We start from the raw sequence: 17,734 nt of genomic DNA on the forward strand, positions 1-17,734 counted from the left end.
ACGTGGCCTACTCTTTTTGGAATACCACCACGGGATGTGTAACATTGACTGTGAAGCGGAGTATTTATGGTGACTACACCAAGCAATATTGTGACCAGGGGGGCCGCTAGACTCACACCGCGGCGAACCTGTGCAACAAGCGGCAAGCGTGGTAACACTCGTTCCTCACGAGTAGCGGGTTTATGATCTCAACCGAGTCACCTATGACTTCACGTGGCAAAACCATCATTCACTTGTCGATTGACTCAGTGTCGCACAGCTCCGAAGGCTGCATTGTAGTCGTGTATCAGACGTCTGATACTCAGCGTCCCACGCTGTATGTTCAGGGCATGGAAGAGTGGCCTCTATTGTTTGGTGGAAATCAAACTTAAGTGACTGAAGTGGCTCTGTGGTGTCTCCGATTAGCACGGTTGGCTACGAACAGTGCGAAAGAAGTTGACAACATGCATACATACGTACGTGTCACCTTCCAGGGCCCCTGGCTGACACTATGTGAGGCACAGCTGACTGAAGAAATAAAAAAGGACACGAAGTACATCCTCACAACCCACCTTCATTCACACAAGGAGACCAATCACCATGATACAATGCCATGTTGCTTAACTTAGTGGTGTACATTGAACGAGACCTATTGGTATTGAGCAATGGCACAGTAGTTAGCGCTCTGCGCTAAAACCTAGGAAACCCGAGTTTTATTCCCGACCACAACTAACATAAGTGGTGAGTGAGATCAGAACCAGTCATGGGTCTTCCACCTTCACCAACCCTCACTGACCAAAATGGAATGATGAAGTGTGACCAAAACAGCATGGCGAGGCTTTCATCCAGCAGCGGACTGAGCGAGGGCTGTAATAAATGGGTATGTGAATTACGATGATGATTGGAATGCCACCAGGAGTGAGTGCCGGTGCAGGCTGCAGGCCTTGGCACTCTATAAAGCCAGGTCGTATTGTACTGCACGCTGGCCGAGATGGAAATAGCTCCTCACAATTAAGGAACAACCCTCTCCCGCTGGCTTCCGCGCATTTCTTTGGTCCTCTCATGAGGAAGTGGGCATAAGCACAAGGCCCCAAGCCTCCGTCCTCGCAAATGCCTGAATATTTCAACAGCTCCTTTATACCTAGTAATTGAATGCTCCTTAAAACTCTGCTTGATGGTACACACACATCTAGATCACATTGGCTCATTCTCTACTGTCCCCTATTGTAAATTTTTAGATTTTTTTACATTAAAAAGTAAGGTCACAGCCACCCAACTGCTCGCTCATGCCACCGCTTGGTACTTTGGCCTACTCTTCCAGCCAGACATCTTTGAAGAAACAAAAACAAGATACCTGATTAGACCTCCCTGGACAGTGTATGGAGACTCAGGGAGGCTTTTCCGGATTAACAAAATGCATTATAAAATAAATTATATTGTCATTTTTTGTAATAATTATTACAATTTATGCTGCTTATTTACCCAGGACAGCCTCACTGAGTCTCAATACTTTTTCAGGAGAGTCCTGCCACGTTATCGCAGAAGGGGGGAACAATTGCCGTGTGTTTCCCAATTGAGTAGGAAATAATTCGACGTTCTCGACCAGCGTTTGAAGTCGCAACCTCCCGATTGCGAGACACTCCCCTTCCACCGCCAAGCTACATGTACAGCGTTGAAATGAGATAACCAAAATCAGCGGGAAGAGAATAATTGATACGAAATTGAATCACAACCCAGAAGTGTCACAATTCATCATCACATGTGTAGAGGATGGAACAACCCCTAACACGCACACGAGGGGGCGCACACGCCGCTACGGAGCACGGCGTGGTGTGCGCACGCTGTGGTGTACTCACACAGGCTAGTATCTGATGCACGCACGCAGTCAGCCGCACGTGCCTGCATAAGTAAGCAGTGCCATGAGATGCGGTTGCATGTAGACCGTACATATGTAGTGACTGTACTTGTCACTGTATGGTGCCGGGACTTGCGAAGTCACGGCCGGTGATGTTGTCATTGCGGGCAGCCCGGGTTGCGGGCTGCAGTACCAACTCTAGCGGTGGTTGGGCGAACGCTGGTTAGTGCGGAGGCACCACGAGCAGTGTGCGGTGCCGGCTCCCGGTGAGGGAGCGAGAGGGAGTGTCAGCCAGCCAGGGTTACGCTGGGGCATGACGCTCTGGCTGTGACCTGTTGTCACGTGACCGGACGATACTGGAGGGGGCCACCGGTGGACGGGGGCCGAGAGGTGGTCACGTGGTCCCGGAGAGCTCTCGGGAACGTTCGAGAAGGAGCTCGAAAGACCTGGAAGGTGGGCGGGGCAAGGGGCGGAGCCAGCCCCAGCCCGGGGGCATCTAACGAGGGCCCCATGAGGAGCTCGAGGTTCTTCGTGTGCTCGAGGTGTTACGAAGATCCACGTACGTCAGAGAGAAGAAGCCTCTAGCCACGGGGGCCAGGACCCAGCTTGTGGTCTGGACCGGGATAGTGAACCGTGTCTAGTTCTGCCATAGCGTGGTGAGATGGCCATTCGAGACCCGAGCGTAAGGTTGTGTTATGTTTGTGCTCCTAAGATAACGTTTGGGACTCAGTTGGACTCACTACACATACATCCACATTGTATTGTACCGACTCAAACAGACATTCATAGTCAGGGACCCACAGACTCACACAAGGATTCATAGTCTCACAGAAACCCAGACTAACAGAATCAGAATATTTCCACTGGAGGAATCCGATGAGCTATAAAGCTCTTTTTCACAGATGTCCAGTAGGGGTGGGTAAGAACGTTACAACAAACAGGTAAACAAATCACTCAAACACGTAAAAATAAACCATCCACATCCTGCCAGGCAAAGCAGGGTGAGGTATTAACTTATTTTTCTGAAGCGACCTGGCCACAAATGATAGCTCAACAAAGTAGACCACCATTTGGACATTTATTACACCAACATTATATAAATAATCTTAATGCATGTTTCTCAATGTGGAGGGAAAAACCGGAGGACCCAGAGAAAAAATCCATTCGGAGAACGTGCAAACTCTAAATATACAGGCTTCAGGGTCCGAATCGAACTTCCGACCTCCTGCATACCGGGCGAGGAAGACAACATCCCAGAGAGCCAAAGACTCAGACCCACAGACACTGACTCTCACCACACTCCCTCCTCCTTCACACTCCCTTCCTCACCACTCCCCTGACTGCCCCCCCCCCCAAGCTACACTCCATGTCCTCACAACTCTCCATCCCATCTCAGCACTCCAATCACCACACTCCATCTCACCACTCTTCCCTCACCATCATCTCAGCACGCTCCCCCCTCCACATTCCACTCACCGCAGCCACCACTCTCAACTTCCTCACCACGCTCCCCCTCCCATCACCCCGTTGCCTGGCTCACCGCGCTGCTCACCAGGCTCTTGGACTGGCGCTGTGAGGGGCGGCTCGTGGTGCTGGAGGAGCGGGGGACGGAGGCAGAGTCCACGGATTTGTTGCGGTGAGTAGAGCGGCGAGTGCCGCCTGGCTCTCCGCTCACCTCGATGTCTGCTCACACACGGACACAACGACACAGATCCCCAGTATAGCCTTAACAGACTGTTGGTGGATGTGTTTTTAGCTAGCACCTATGAAGGCTGGCACGGCACGCGAGGAGGTGGGTGGACAGCACCATGCCCGCCCGTATTTGTCATCCCAGTGGCGATGTTTACACACCGTACCAGGTACTCATGAGGCCGAGTCGACCTAGGGAAGGGCCAGAACCGGTTCAGATAATCTTCACCGATGTTGGCCGTGAGAAGAAATCGAACTCGGGTCGCCAAGTTTGTAGCACAGCGCGCTAACCGTTGCACCGCTCCTCACACCCTCTCACACACACTCCCTAACCCTAAACCACGTACGAGTCTCACGGATTATTACCCTTGAGAGTCAGTATTTCACAATGCTGAGTGTCTCTCACGGCCATGCAAGAGTTTTCACGTTGCCGTTTACCCGTTGTAAACAACACCTATTTACTGTAGGGCACCGGCAGCTGTACCGATGGCTCGTGGTGTAAATGTGAAGGGCAGCTCCACACGAGTTCTGTCTGCACTCACAGCCTTTGAGAAAAATGCAGGAAATAATTTGATTTACGAGGGGAGAGCGGTGGGGAGTGTTCACTTAGTGGTGGACATGAGGCTATTTATGCTACACGAACTCAATTCGTAATCTCCCCTTTTATCTTCACAAGTGCACTCGCCATTTCCTGCTGTCTGACAGTTCAATATTTCTGTGCCTCGGTTTCTTGCGTTTCTCTGTCTTCCTCAGTGTAAAGTTTTGTTCCCCCAAAGTTCTTCAGTAGGGTTCTTGCCGATTTGAACCCTTCGGGGTCGACGTGTACATACACACCTTAAAAACACTCGAACTAACACATACACTGGTCACACCTCCCTTTGTTCAAAGCCAGGTCCAAAGATCACCACCACCACCATGACCACCGCCACCACCGCCACCACCACCACCATGGTGTTTCCGGGGCCGCGACTGTCTCGACCCCCATCCAGGTACCTCGCGAGTTGCGCGACTTCCTGCGCGACCTGCTCCTGCGCCTCTTGGAAGTTCCGTCCATAATGAACCCCGTCGCCCAGCACCCTAGGCTAAATGGCGGGTGAGCGGGCGGGCGAGCGAGCAAGCGGGTGGGCGAGCAAGGTTCCGCTCAATCAATCACAGAACCGCCACACCTTTTTTTTTACGGCGGCAGCAGCGGGCAAATGGGCGGTGGGCGGGTAGGGTGATAGCGGATTCCTGTGAGAGGGCGTGTGCACACGCCCACGCACACAAAGGTATGCACAGGTAGGATGGGAAGCCACAGGAAATTGGTTTTCCCATTCAGTCACTGTCTGTGAGATCTCAGGACGAGAGGGTTTACACTGATCGAAAAATGCAGATTCTCTCTGCAAAGAAACCTCCTTCCAGGAGGGTGTTGCCTGGGATGATAAGCCATTTGCTTTGTCAGTGGTTTGCATATGGGAGGAGACTGCACGAGACAGGACAGCAAACTATTTGCTGTCCTACAAACGCACAGGTGGGTGTCTTGCACGCATGACCTCTACACAATCTACCAATCTGACGTATGCATGCTGAACTTCTTTTGCACCGTCAGTAGTCAACCGTGCTAATCGGAGGTTAGGGTGATTAATCTCTGGGTGGCAATCGGCCACCACTACTCCCAGGCGTGTTTAAACAGTGACAAATTATTGCAATAATATTGGGTTGTTAAACTTGGGTAAGTTAAATGATAACTGATAAACACATTATTCCCCCCCACCTACTTTGCGCAAGAGCACAGAAGTGTGGTCATCACATCTACGCCTCTATATAAGGAACGAAACAGGTGGACTTCTCCACAAATCTTGCTGTCGCGTGATGAAGCTAGTTGTAATTACTGGCGAAACGTCAAAGTACTCAGATTGTAAATGTTGTGGCTTGGCTCTCGAAAACACAGATTAGTGCTGTACTCGTGACGAATTGGCCACGTTCTGTTTACGTGACAACCCTTACTAGTTGGCTGTGTCAGGTGGTGGCGGGTTTTAACGACACATTTATATATTTACACAATCTCACCCAAAAAAACCTATTATAGATGATAAACACTTAAGTGTTTTCAGAATTGATTACTGGTGCCGAAAGATAGGAACTTGAAATCGATTCTCGTGGAATTGTATTAATGATTGCAATGATCGGCACACGCGAAAGTACAAACTGCATGGTGGCAGGCCTAAGCATTGCAATAAAAGGGTAAATAGAGAGTAAAGGCTCAGCCCTGCCATTGCTCGCTCACGCCACTGCTGGCGGATGGGCCTCCACTAGACAGCTCCAGAGCCTATTTGTTCTCCTGTTCTACGCTGTACAGATGTCTCCGTTAGAAGAGGTGGGCATACCCACACTCTGCCCCAAACACACATAACCTGTTGATCGACTTAACTGTGGTGTACTCATTTATATGGCTGAGTGGACTGCCGAGCCGGGAGATGGAATTGAACTGGTGACCTCTGGAGTGCAAGCCGAGTGTGCTGCCTACTACATCAGTGGCAGATGCGTTCTGTTTAAAAGTAAAAACGTCACTTTTGCTCGAGACATTTCTATTCGTGGCAAACCAGTAACCGGTTAATTACCGTTTTTTCCCAAGTACAGGCAGTACCGACTTACAAACATTCGCACTGACGAACAAGCTCCATAAGATATATATTTTTTAAACATCTGACTTGCGAACGTGAACTCGCACTTGTGAACTGAACCGTGAAACTAGTGTGACATACAAATGTACAATATTTCTTCTTATTCACGAGTTTAACAATGCTTCCTTTTTTGTTGAACCGTAACAACATTTTACAACATTGACAGTATGTGGATTTAAATGGAGTACATTGTTGTCTTCGACTCACGAAAGGGTCTCAGGAACGGAACCCATTCATAAGTCGGTGGGACCCATTAGCTGCCTTGCTAAGGGGACTTGGGTCACTGTGACTATGTTAATGATTAGGCAAAGTAATCGTTCACCACACTCCAAGCGATCGGACGAATTGTCACAATACAGGGATCACAACTCAATTCACAAGCCCATTACCAAATCACCATATATGTGCCCGATCTCATCAAATCTTGAACGCTAAGCAGGTTTGAGCCTGGATAGTGCTAGGATTGCTGATCACCGTGCATAAAAAGCTATAGTCCGTGAAAGGGCTTCATTGCGGGCAGCAGAGGGCAGTGCAGTAAAATCCATTGTTAACTCTATCTCCATGCTCGTTGGATTAACCAAACGGGATTGACCAACGTAGTGAAGTGCGGTAAACTAACCCCAACAACCCGCACGGCATGGGGAGGCCATTATCCTGCAGTGTATTGACAAAAGAGCTGTCAGATTAAAACGATTTCATTCAAGAATTGTTTATTTCATCTCGTTTATATTATCTCATATCATTTACATTTTGTCTAATTTAAACACTTTGGTTCACTCTGTAGGCCTAAATGTAACATTATCAAATGCAATTTGTATGAATCATCATTATTGTTATTATACATGTTCACCCAGGAAGGCCTCACCGAGTCTCAAGACTCTTTTTCAGGAGGATCCCGCCAAATTTTCGCAGGAGGATCCCGCCAAATTTTCGCAGTAGGGGACAATGATGCTGCTGTGCTATCCCAATTAAGTAATTTGCAGGTAATGTTTCAGCATTGGGATGTTTGGCCAATACCAGTTACATTGTATGGTTATTTTAGCTATGACAGGAAACGGTACAACCTGGAGGAAACCCATTCATACCATGTGGAGAACAAACTCAACAGAAGGGCGTCCGAGTCGGGAATCAAACCGAGGGCCCTCCTTGCTGTGAGTCATAAGTGTTACTACTGGCGCTGCCCTGCCGCATAAACAAAATCGATGCTCACAAGCGTGATTCAGTGCAGCTGTGAGGAGAGTAGGGCTTGATCTTAACGAGTCTTTACGTGCCTACAAGGTGATCTCGCCCTCTTGTGGATGGACGGGAGTGTAGCACTCAGATTGGTGTGTTCACAAGCACACGACTGCTCACTTGGGGGGGGGGGGGGGGGGCAAAGGGCGGGGAGTGGCTGCTGCCAAAAGCCGAGGGGGCCGAGGGCTGTAAAGCTTTGTCAGGGCTCGGCTATAGAATGACCTCTAGCGTGGTTCAACTCAGGGTCAAGTCGCTCCATTGATTTCAAACGAAATTGGCCCAGCATCCCAATGTAGCAGCATCCTTCTGAAAGTCTTGAGACTCTCCTGAATAAATAAAAATTATTTGATGACACGGATAAAAAATCTTGCCCTGACGCCTTCCAGGCATCGAGCGCTCTTTCATAAAAATTTTGAGAAAACAAATTACATTCTCACGTTTCCCTTTGTGTTCCAATTCAGCAGAGACAGAAGCACCACTCGCGAGGGTCCGGCGCCACATTTAATTAATACGTGGAGTGCCTGAGAACCCGAAGTGAACAGTGCGCTCTAAGAAATAAATTATTTAGTGGCACACTGCACGTGCTGTTGTCGAGAGAAATGTGCTTTGTATAAAATCACTTACGAAACCACAGTGCTACAATCAGGCACGCTTACTTAGATCAAACTCATTGTGAATAAACCATTTATTGGTTTTCAGATTCAGTTTCATGTATTAGGTATAACCCTGTGAGCCATGCGGCTCTTGACTCGGGTGCAACCGCAACAAACAAAAACGTGAACAAGAAACATCTTAAAGTGACTACACGCAACAGACAAATCCAGGAAAAAACAGCAAAGTCTTCCAGTTGGCAGGGGTTCAATCTGTGTGCTAGGACTAAGGGCCATTGTCCAAAACAAGTCAATATTTTTGACTGAAGTGATTGAAGCCTACGTGTTAAACTGATGCGCTTGTTATTCAGACTATTGGGTCAGTGGATGGGTGAGGAGAGGCGCTTGCAGGCTTGTTGCCGCTCCTGTTCCACTTGCTGTGGTTCTCTGGTTCTGCCAGAGCTGCTGCTCCCTGGATCTGCCTAAGCTGTACCTTGAGTCAAATCCAGTTCATCTCTTCTCTTGATTGGTGCTTCAGTATTAATCACGTTCTGATTGTCCTACCATCACACCTGCCCGTCTTGGCCTATGATCAGCTTGCTGTGCTCTACAACCAGCTAGTCTTGTCTAAGCTCGTCATCACCAATTATAAACTACTCAGTTCATGTCCTTAGGAGCCTCCGTCCCTTTTCTCCTGACGAATTTCGGATGGACTGGTGGACGGAGGAGGCCTGTAGGGAGGTTGGAATCTGGGAACCAGTGAGGATTGATGGTTCCAAATTATTGTCTACTCATAAGATCTCGGTTGTCTCACGTCCGCTTTAGACCCTCGGATCCAGATTCCCAGATGACCTACCCCATCGGCCTCGGGTTATAATAAATATACCAATCAAAAATTTCCCCTGAGCTGCGAAATAGAGGTATCAGTGGTAAGGAGCCTGTACTGAAGTTTATCCTTATGAATGTCAGGTCGGTCGTGCAATGGGCCCTTTAAGTATGTGACACGATTGCTTTGGGCTGTTCCCACCTAACTTTTATTAATGGCTTTGACCTGGAGTCGACCAACCTTTAGCCGATTTAGTCCCAGATGGGTATTCAATATTGCATATTCCCAGACCAGGTAAAAAGAAAGGTGGCAGGGTGGCGGTGATCTTTCAGGCTGGTCTCATCTGTGCCATGTGCCCTGGTCCCAAAGTTGGGTCATTTGAATACATGACCGTGCATTGTTCCCTGAATGAGAATCAGGGCCTGTATGTCACCCTTGATTGTATGTCTCAGCTGTCCGAGGTGATTTCTCCCTTGTTCCTGGAATTTCATCGTGCAATTGTGCTGGGAAATTTCAATGCATGGATGGATGACCCATCTGACAGTTTGGTTAGAGACTTTTTGGATAACATGGGTTCCATGGGATTTACTCAGTTTATTCAGGGCCCAACCCATGACCATGGTCACACGATCGACCTAGTATTCACCCAGGGGGTCTCAGTAGGGGCCATTAAATGTTCGTCTGCACTATGGACTGATTACAGGGCGATTCATGCTGAGATCAAGGGTCTCCCCACTCCTCTCCGACGGTCTGGGGAACTTCAGGGATGCTGGGTTCGGCCCAAAAGGCTAATGACCACTTCTGGATTTCATGACGCCTTATCGGCCATATTTCCTCTTACTGTGACAGTGGTACCACTGTCCAATTTAGTGCTCCGATCTGCTATCGATGACCATGCTCCTAGCCGCCGTCTTCATGCTTAAGTTACCACGAGCACCCCCTGGTATTCCAGAGACCTCAGGGCCCTATAAGTACAACTTAGGAAAATGGAACGATGCTGGCACAAATCTCAGCTCGATGATAATCGAACAGCTCTACGAGTTTGTCAATGGGTTTACACAGAAACTATCTTCATAGCGAAGAAAAAGTACGTTGCCATGATACTTGACTCAGCAAGGAACCACCTTTCTGAGCTGTTCAGGAAGGTAAACAGTTTGATTCACTCAGACTGTACGTCCATAAAGGTTGCTCTTTCTGAAGAGCACTGCAAATATTTCCATCAGTTATGTTCTAATAAGATCAATCGCATTAGAGCGGGTGTCTGCCCAGCAATTAGTCCCGATCTTTGCTTGGACTCAAGGGCTCCTCTCGTCTTTGAGGCACTTTTACCAGTCCTGCCTGCAGACCTCATCCAGACTACTACGGGGATGAAATGGACCACCTCTGATTTAGATGCCTGTTCCTTCTGGCTTCTTAAGGTGGCCTTTGAGCCAGTGATCCCAATGGTGACCGAATTGGTAAACTCTTCCCTTTCAGAAGGATTGTTTCCGGAACCCCTGAAAATGGCTTTAGTCCGACCACTTCTAAATAAAACGGTACTGGATGTCGATATCCTGGCTAACTATCACCCGATCTCCCTTTATAGGGAAGATTATAGAAAGGGTGGCCTTTTCCCAGTTGGAGTCGTATCTTGAGGCCAAGTGCTTCTTTGACATCACTCAATCAGGCTTCAGGGCCCATCATGGAACTAAGTCCACCTTGGTTTGCGTGGCAGACGATCTCCTCATGGCGATGGACAGGGGCTGTATTTCAGCCCTTGTTATGTTGGACCTGTCAGCGGCTTTTGATATAATTGGGGGTTTTATTGCGGTGCCTGCAGCACCTGGCAGGAATCGGAGGCACTGCCTTACAGTGGATTGAATCATTTCTGCAGGCACGACCCAGGAGGTGGCCTTGGGTCCCCATGTGTCACCTGCTGGACCCTCTCCTTACGGTATCCCTCAGGGGTCCGTTTTATCTCCCCTTTTATTCAATGTCTATGTTAGGCCTCTGGGAGATATCATCCGGAGGCACGGTTTACAGTGCCATCAGTATGCCGTTGACTCCCAGATATATGTCTCCTTCTCAGGTGACCCAGGCGCACGCTGCGGGCCGTCAACCCGAGGAAGGCTGCGGGACCTGATGGCGTCCCGGGACGTGTGCTGAGGGACTGTGCTGACGAGCTGGCTGGAGTCTTCACAAGGATTTTAAACCTGTCTCTGGAACAGTCCACTGTACCACCCTGCCTAAAGTCCTCCACCATAGTCCCCCTGCCCAAAAAAACCCACATTTCCAGCTACAACGACTACCGGCCAGTAGCACTCACGCCAGTGGTGATGAAGTGCTTTGAAAAACTGGTCCGGAGTCACATCATAGGAAGCTTGCCCCGAAACCTTGACCCCCACCAGTTTGCCTACAGAGCGAACCGATCCACGGAGGACGCCGTGGCCACAGCACTACATGCTGCACTGTCACACCTGGAGCAGCAGGGGAGCTATGTGCGGATGCTCTTCGTGGATTACAGTTCTGCGTTCAACACCATCCTCCCACACAAACTGGTGGAAAAACTGGGCGACCTGGGGATTCCACATTCCACCTGCATGTGGATACATAGTTTCCTCTCGGGCCGCAGACAGAGGGTCAGAGTGGGCCGTCATACATCCACAGCCCTGAGCCTCAGTACCGGCTCCCCCCAGGGCTGTGTACTGAGCCCCCTGCTCTACTCCCTCTACACACATGACTGTGCCGCCGTCCACCATAGCAACACCATTGTGAAGTTTGCTGATGACACCACAGTGGTGGGGCTCATCTCTGGGGGGGATGAGTCTGCCTACAGGGACGAGGTGGAGCGGCTGACAGCATACTGCAGGGGCAACAACCTGCTCCTTAACACCGCAAAGACCAAGGAGCTCATAATAGACTACAGGAGAAAGAAAACGGACACTCCACCACTAATCATCAGCGGGGACTGTGTGGAGAGGGTGGCAGACTTCTGCTTCCTGGGAGTCCACATTGGGGAGGGCCTGACCTGGAGCGCCAACAGCACTGAGCTTCTGAAAAAGGCCCAGCAGAGACTTTACTTCCTGAGAATCCTCAGGAATAATAACATCACACAGAAACTGCTGGTGTCCTTCTACCGAGCCTCCATCGAGAGCATTCTTACATACTGCATCTGTGTATGGTACACCAGCTGCACAGTGGCTCAGAGGAAAGCGCTCCAGAGGGTCATCAACACAGCCCAAAAGATCGCCGGCTGCCATCTCCCCACACTGGAAGAACTACACAGTTCACGTTGCATCAAAAAAGCACAGATCGTTCTAAAGGACTCTTCACACCCTGGACACTCACTGTTTGAGCTGTTGCCATCAGGCAGACGATTCAGATCAGTCAAAACAAGGACAAACAGATTCAAACAGAGCTTTTATCCTACAGCGATCACCACACTCAATAATGCTAATTAATTATTAAGTAATAGTGTTTACAATTGAATGTGAAATAGAGATGTGCAATGACAAAATGTAACCTTATGTGGGTATGTGGGTATACTTGGGCTGTTTTTATATATAGTATAAATTGATTATCTTTCATTTAATTTTATTTTCTTGTTTTATTTAATTTAAATTTATGAATGATGCCCTGACTGGTGAGCATTTTAAATTTCGTTGTACTGGTGACAATGACAATAAACGATCTATCTATCTATGCAGCCCTCGCCGGCTTAACAGACTGTCTGGAAGAGGTAGCTGTATGGATGCAGCAGAACTGGCTAAGGCTGAATCCTGACAAGACGGAGCTGATGATTGTAGGGTCAGAGTCGACTGAGGATGGGTCAGGGGGAGCTTGAGCCTCCATTAATTAATGGAGTATGCCCTCAGGCCAGGCCCTCCTAGCTCAGCATAGACTTTTTCATTCTACGCTGGGCAGTAGCAGGTAGGGGCCTTCTCAAGTGTGGCACCTAAGATGTGGAATTCTCTTCTACCGGCCCTCAGATTGGCTCCAAGCAACAAATAGCTCAGGAAACTCTGCAAGACTAATTTTTTCCTTGTTATGCCCTCTTTCGTGGGGGCGAGTTTTTACCCAACATTTTTTTTATGAATGAGACGAGATCTCATTCGGCCAACTTACAGAACAACTTTACTTTGTACAGACAGGTTTCATTGTTAATTTCCCTTAATGGATTTGATGCCTCCTTTTGCTTTAAAGTTTAGTTGCGGACTTTTTTATTATCTTACTTTGTTTTTTATTTAAGACTTACAACTGTACCTTCTATTTTGGATGGGTTATAGCACATTTTGGCAGGATTGGACCAGCTCTGTGAAATTCCACATACCTATGGCAGGGATGAGTATAAAGAGGACAATCACCGCGAACTTCACACAAAACAGTGCTCATTTCATCACCAATGGAAAGATTACGATGACGATTTCGAGTCGCAACTTGATCACTGCCCTTGTGATTACGAACTCATGACCTTGTAATTGCGATTACAGTGGCACACAGCCCAATTGTTTTCATGATCATATTACATGTTATTTTTTGACAGATGTTTATTTAAACTTACAGCCCGGAGATCACTGCCACCTCCCTGGCATCTGCGAGTCACAAAGCAATAGGTACTGGAGTGAATACCTGAAGAGTGTGTAATTACGTGTTTTTGGACATGGAAAATAAAGTGGAGATTGCAGGCTATTCATCAACCATCAATTGCGGAGAACGAAAAATAATTGCCAAAGTGGCCCGACCAGCAACACAACATCTAACATGTCACCAAGTTTGAGACTGAGTGAATGTCCACTGACACTAATGAAGCTTCAGTTTAGGGCAGGGGTCGGCAACCAAAATAACAAGAAGAGCCATTTCTTTCCAATTCGGTACAAAATTCAGTATTTCAAGAGCCGCAATGCATCTGAGTACATACTGTACATACGTACATATTGTCAAGAAGCAGCCCGTAAAGAGCCGCATGCGGCTCCGGAGCCGTAGGTTGCCGACCCCTGGTTTAGGGCATTGTTTTTTAACTGTATTTTCCGGTGGGTCACACAAAACAATTAGCAAGTGCTGGCGGGAAATGTGGTTTTATACTTTAAGACGTCATGTGGCATAACGAATGCATAATGTCTACATGGCCACTAGACTGTATCTCTTCTCTACAGCTCTCTGTAACTATCTCTGGCTTATCTCTCTTTCATCTCACTCTAATTTTTATCTCTTTAGGTCTTGGTGAGCCATATTTATTTATCACTCCAAGGGCTACATCTGAACCGCGGGTCGCCAGGTGAAGAACCCTGGTGTAGGGGAGTGTGTGTGTGTGCCGTGCTTACCAGCTGTGGCCTTATTCAGTGCGACCAGCGTGTTGAGAACGCAGTCAAAGTTTTGTCCCTTGTACAAGTCATGTGGCTCGAAGAGCTGCAGGAAACAGACATACGTTCAAATACTAGCACATGCGTACTCACTCACATACACAGAGACGAGCAAACACACCTGTATACACACACGCACAAATGTACACCTTCATTACATTCACCCCCATCTTAACTCAATGAATTGTTGCAAGAATAACCCAGAACCCTGGAATATTGATGGTACAATAGGCCATGAAATGAACATAAAGACAAAGATCCCCCATATAGCCTGTAAGAGACTGTTGGGGCAAGTGCTGTTAGAGAGCACTTATGAAGGCAGCCACAGCACACAAAGGGGTGGGTGGCTAGCACCACGCCCGGCCGCCTTTGTCTCACCAGATACTCACTTGAGGCCGAGTCAACCTAGGGCAGGCCCAGGACTGGTTCAGATAATTGTCACTGGTGTTAGCCGTGAGAGGGAATCGAACCTGGGTCACCAGGTTGGTAGCGCAGCGCGCTAAACGCTACACTACCAATCCCCACAATGAACACACCCAAACACAATAACAGCCACTACTCTCCACTAAGTGATGGTGACATGACCACAGCTTGTGTGCCACGCTAGGTGACAAAACACACATCCACTGCGCACACATACACACCGACGCATCTCAACAGACAGCACAGCATAGAGGCACAACAACGGCAAAGGAAGGGAACGATCTCTCTTGGCCCTGTGTTGGGAATTGGTGCAACATCACCTCCATACAATGGCCTCTACACACAGCCACGACAGGAAGGAAACTCATTTGACACAAGTCCCATGCCACATAAATAAGCAAACAAACACCCCCTCCCCCCCTTCCACCTCCCCTATACATTACACTACCAAGGCAAAATAAATGTGAATACAATGTACCTTCTTTCCAAATGTCTCTCACGTAAAATTGTGTTTTTACACATCTCATTACCCCCCCCCACATTGCACCAGGTGGCTCAGCAATCCTGAACTTGTAATCGAAAGGTTGCAAGTTCAATTCATAGTTGACTCAACACTTCATCCCTCTGGGGTCACTTTGTTGGGAAGTTAGCACTAGTTGTTGTCTAGATAACCTTGCCTCCGCCATAGGTAAGTGGAATGTCCATCACTGGCTGAGGGCAGTACACAGGAGCTGAGCACCAATTTAATACTTATTGTCGTCAATGCTCATCAGCCGCACAGCCTTCTGGGAGTGCATATATTTAATTGGTTTGAGCAGCATTCGGTTAATGCAAGCAAACTCTGGATCGGCTTCAACATCCAGTGTCCTATCAGCAATCAAGCTCCTTAAACCCATGCAGGAAGCCATACTGTTGATCCGTCGTAACAATTCCACACATTGACAATATCCTTTTCTGACTCGGTGTAGGCATTCATAACGACAGACATGCTTAACTGTGCCATACATTCAAAACGACACACTGTTTGCTTAGTGCTTACCCAGGCTCCAAATTCCAGCTTGTACAAGTGCACTTATATTTTACTTCCTGCTCTTTACTATTTGGTTCTTTCGGCAAAGTCACGTAGGTAGAAATAAAATAAAACAAATCCCGACATTTCGATCGCAACACAAGCAATCTTCGTCAGGTGAGACAACCACAGCAAGAAAACTGCTGCAGTGGGCGAGAGAGCTGCCGTGGCAAGAGGTCATATAGGCAAGAACGGGGGTGGCAAGGGGGGAGAGAGTAAATCTTCATGATGTACTTTAGTAGTTCATTGTGTTTAACTTACCTTATCTACCAATTCAGCATCTGTGGTCACAATGTTCGCTTTATATTGTTTAATTAGTGCTTTCTAATTAAATATTAAACTCAAACTCCCTGCTTGACCAAGGCCGACAAGTTACACTACAGTTATCACATTGTCCTGCTGCTGCTCTAAAATAATGTAGTCACAATCTTAACTCTACTGAACTTATGGTCTAAACATGGCTGTATGTATGTTGAACTTCTTTCGCACCTTACGTAGCCAACCATGCTAATCTAACTAAACAGAAAACTAATCTTCTTAGGTTTTTTTCGGTAAAGTCACGTAGAAAGTAAAATAAAATAAAAACAAAAATCACGACGTTTCGGAGGCAACACAAGTCTCCGTCATCAGGTGGGACCGTCACAGCCAGATTAGCTGTATCACTTGATACTTTACCGAAAAAAACCTAAGAAGATGATTCCTTGCAGTCACGAAAGCTTCAAATCCAGAAAACTAATCACAAAGAGCAGTTCTAAATAAATTTAGTTTTCAATTTAAATGCAAAAGTGCATAGATCCAGTGGCTATAATCAGAAGAGCGTTCCAGATGGCTGCAGAAGCGCATCTAAAAGCGCACGATGCAGTGGCCGTCTTAGGCAAAAGCTGCTGCTGTGAGGGATGACCGGAACCCGCGTTATTGTTTATGTTCATTGACGAGATCAGCTAGAAAATCACAGCTAAAAATGTTTAAGTAAAAAAATTCTAGCTGTGATTTTCACACCTGATGATGATTGCTTGTGTTGCAATCGAAACGTCGTGATTTAATTTATTTTCATTTATTTTTTATTTCAATTTTTATATTTTATTTTTTACCTACGTGACTATTTGAGTAATTTTCATATCATTCGAATTTGGAAAATGTGGACGATGATGCCGGCACTCAATTGCCTTGTTTAGAATATAACGAGACATTTACCGTCCACCGTGATGCAGACTGTGTGTTTTGAGGGTAATACAGTCGCAGCATTAAACAGGGCGGTCTGCAGAACACGAACCGCGATCCTCTACAACGGACTGAAACCGCGCTCCTGCGAGGCCGTTCACAGCCACGTGACATTCAAGACACGATGGGAGAACCGACCCAATCGTCACAATGGTGCATTGTTCTGTCTAGAAATCACGTTGTGTCAAGTGTTTACTATCACTCGTAAACTTTCCCGCCAGCACACAATATACAGTACTGGCCAATGGATGTTTTCATTCAGAGAAACATTGAAAACTCGGCATGGGGTAAGAAGCAGTAGGGGAGATAATGGAGTGATTCTCAGGGTTCCCTGTTGATGCACGATGCTCACTGGTCCAGATTAAGGCACCTCTGCGATCACCATGCTTCAGTGTTAATGCCGACGCATATCCTGTACTGTATAGTGTATCTAAAATAAGCCACCGGTTCAGGCATCTCTGGGAATATTAGGGCTCCGTGTTAATTCTCAATGCTAATAATAGTGTTAGTATCCACAAGTCAATTCACGAAATCATAAAAAATAATGTGACCATCATCATAAAGAGTATTAACGGCAGAGAGAAGGAATATGCTCGTGTCCCTGCGCCGGGTGGATGGTTACATCGCAGAATCGTGGGGAATGTCGGCAGCTTAGGGAAGGGCGGTTCTTTATCCAGCAGTGGATAGACCAAGGCTGCTGCTGCTGAGTCGCGAATGAGACGAAACCATCTCACCTCGAGCCGCAGATGAGAAACCCCCTTGAGGAACTCGCGAATGTTGCTCACGCATTCAGCCTCCGCCTTGGGCTCCTGGAACACCTGCGTCACAAGCGCAACGATAAATATAA

General features: G+C 47.6%; 1 protein-coding gene across 7 annotated transcripts in view; it reads right to left on the minus strand.

The window, feature by feature from the left end:
• The window catches only part of LOC144735634 (rho guanine nucleotide exchange factor 7-like), a 70,383-nt gene that overhangs the window by 41,505 nt on the left and 11,144 nt on the right, over window positions 1–17,734 (minus strand). For 4 of the 7 annotated variants that reach the window (XR_013588665.1, XM_078618082.1, XM_078618079.1 and 1 more), the window contains exons 3-5: window positions 17,622–17,705; window positions 14,136–14,220; window positions 3,375–3,517 (exon numbers count right to left, since the gene is read on the minus strand). Coding sequence is in view for 6 of the 7 variants with exons in the window: in XM_078618082.1 (XP_078474208.1) it covers window positions 3,375–3,517; window positions 14,136–14,220; window positions 17,622–17,705 (312 nt within the window). In the remaining variant the exon portion in view is untranslated. Of the gene's footprint in view, window positions 1–3,374; window positions 3,518–4,516; window positions 4,648–14,135; window positions 14,221–17,621; window positions 17,706–17,734 lie in introns of those variants that run through there. The other 3 variants (XM_078618086.1, XM_078618081.1, XM_078618083.1) reach the window with 2 other exon arrangements.

This window comes from Lampetra planeri, chromosome 56 (assembly GCF_965212315.1).
Source record: "Lampetra planeri chromosome 56, kcLamPlan1.2.h2, whole genome shotgun sequence".
NCBI classification, from domain to species: domain Eukaryota; kingdom Metazoa; phylum Chordata; class Hyperoartia; order Petromyzontiformes; family Petromyzontidae; genus Lampetra; species Lampetra planeri.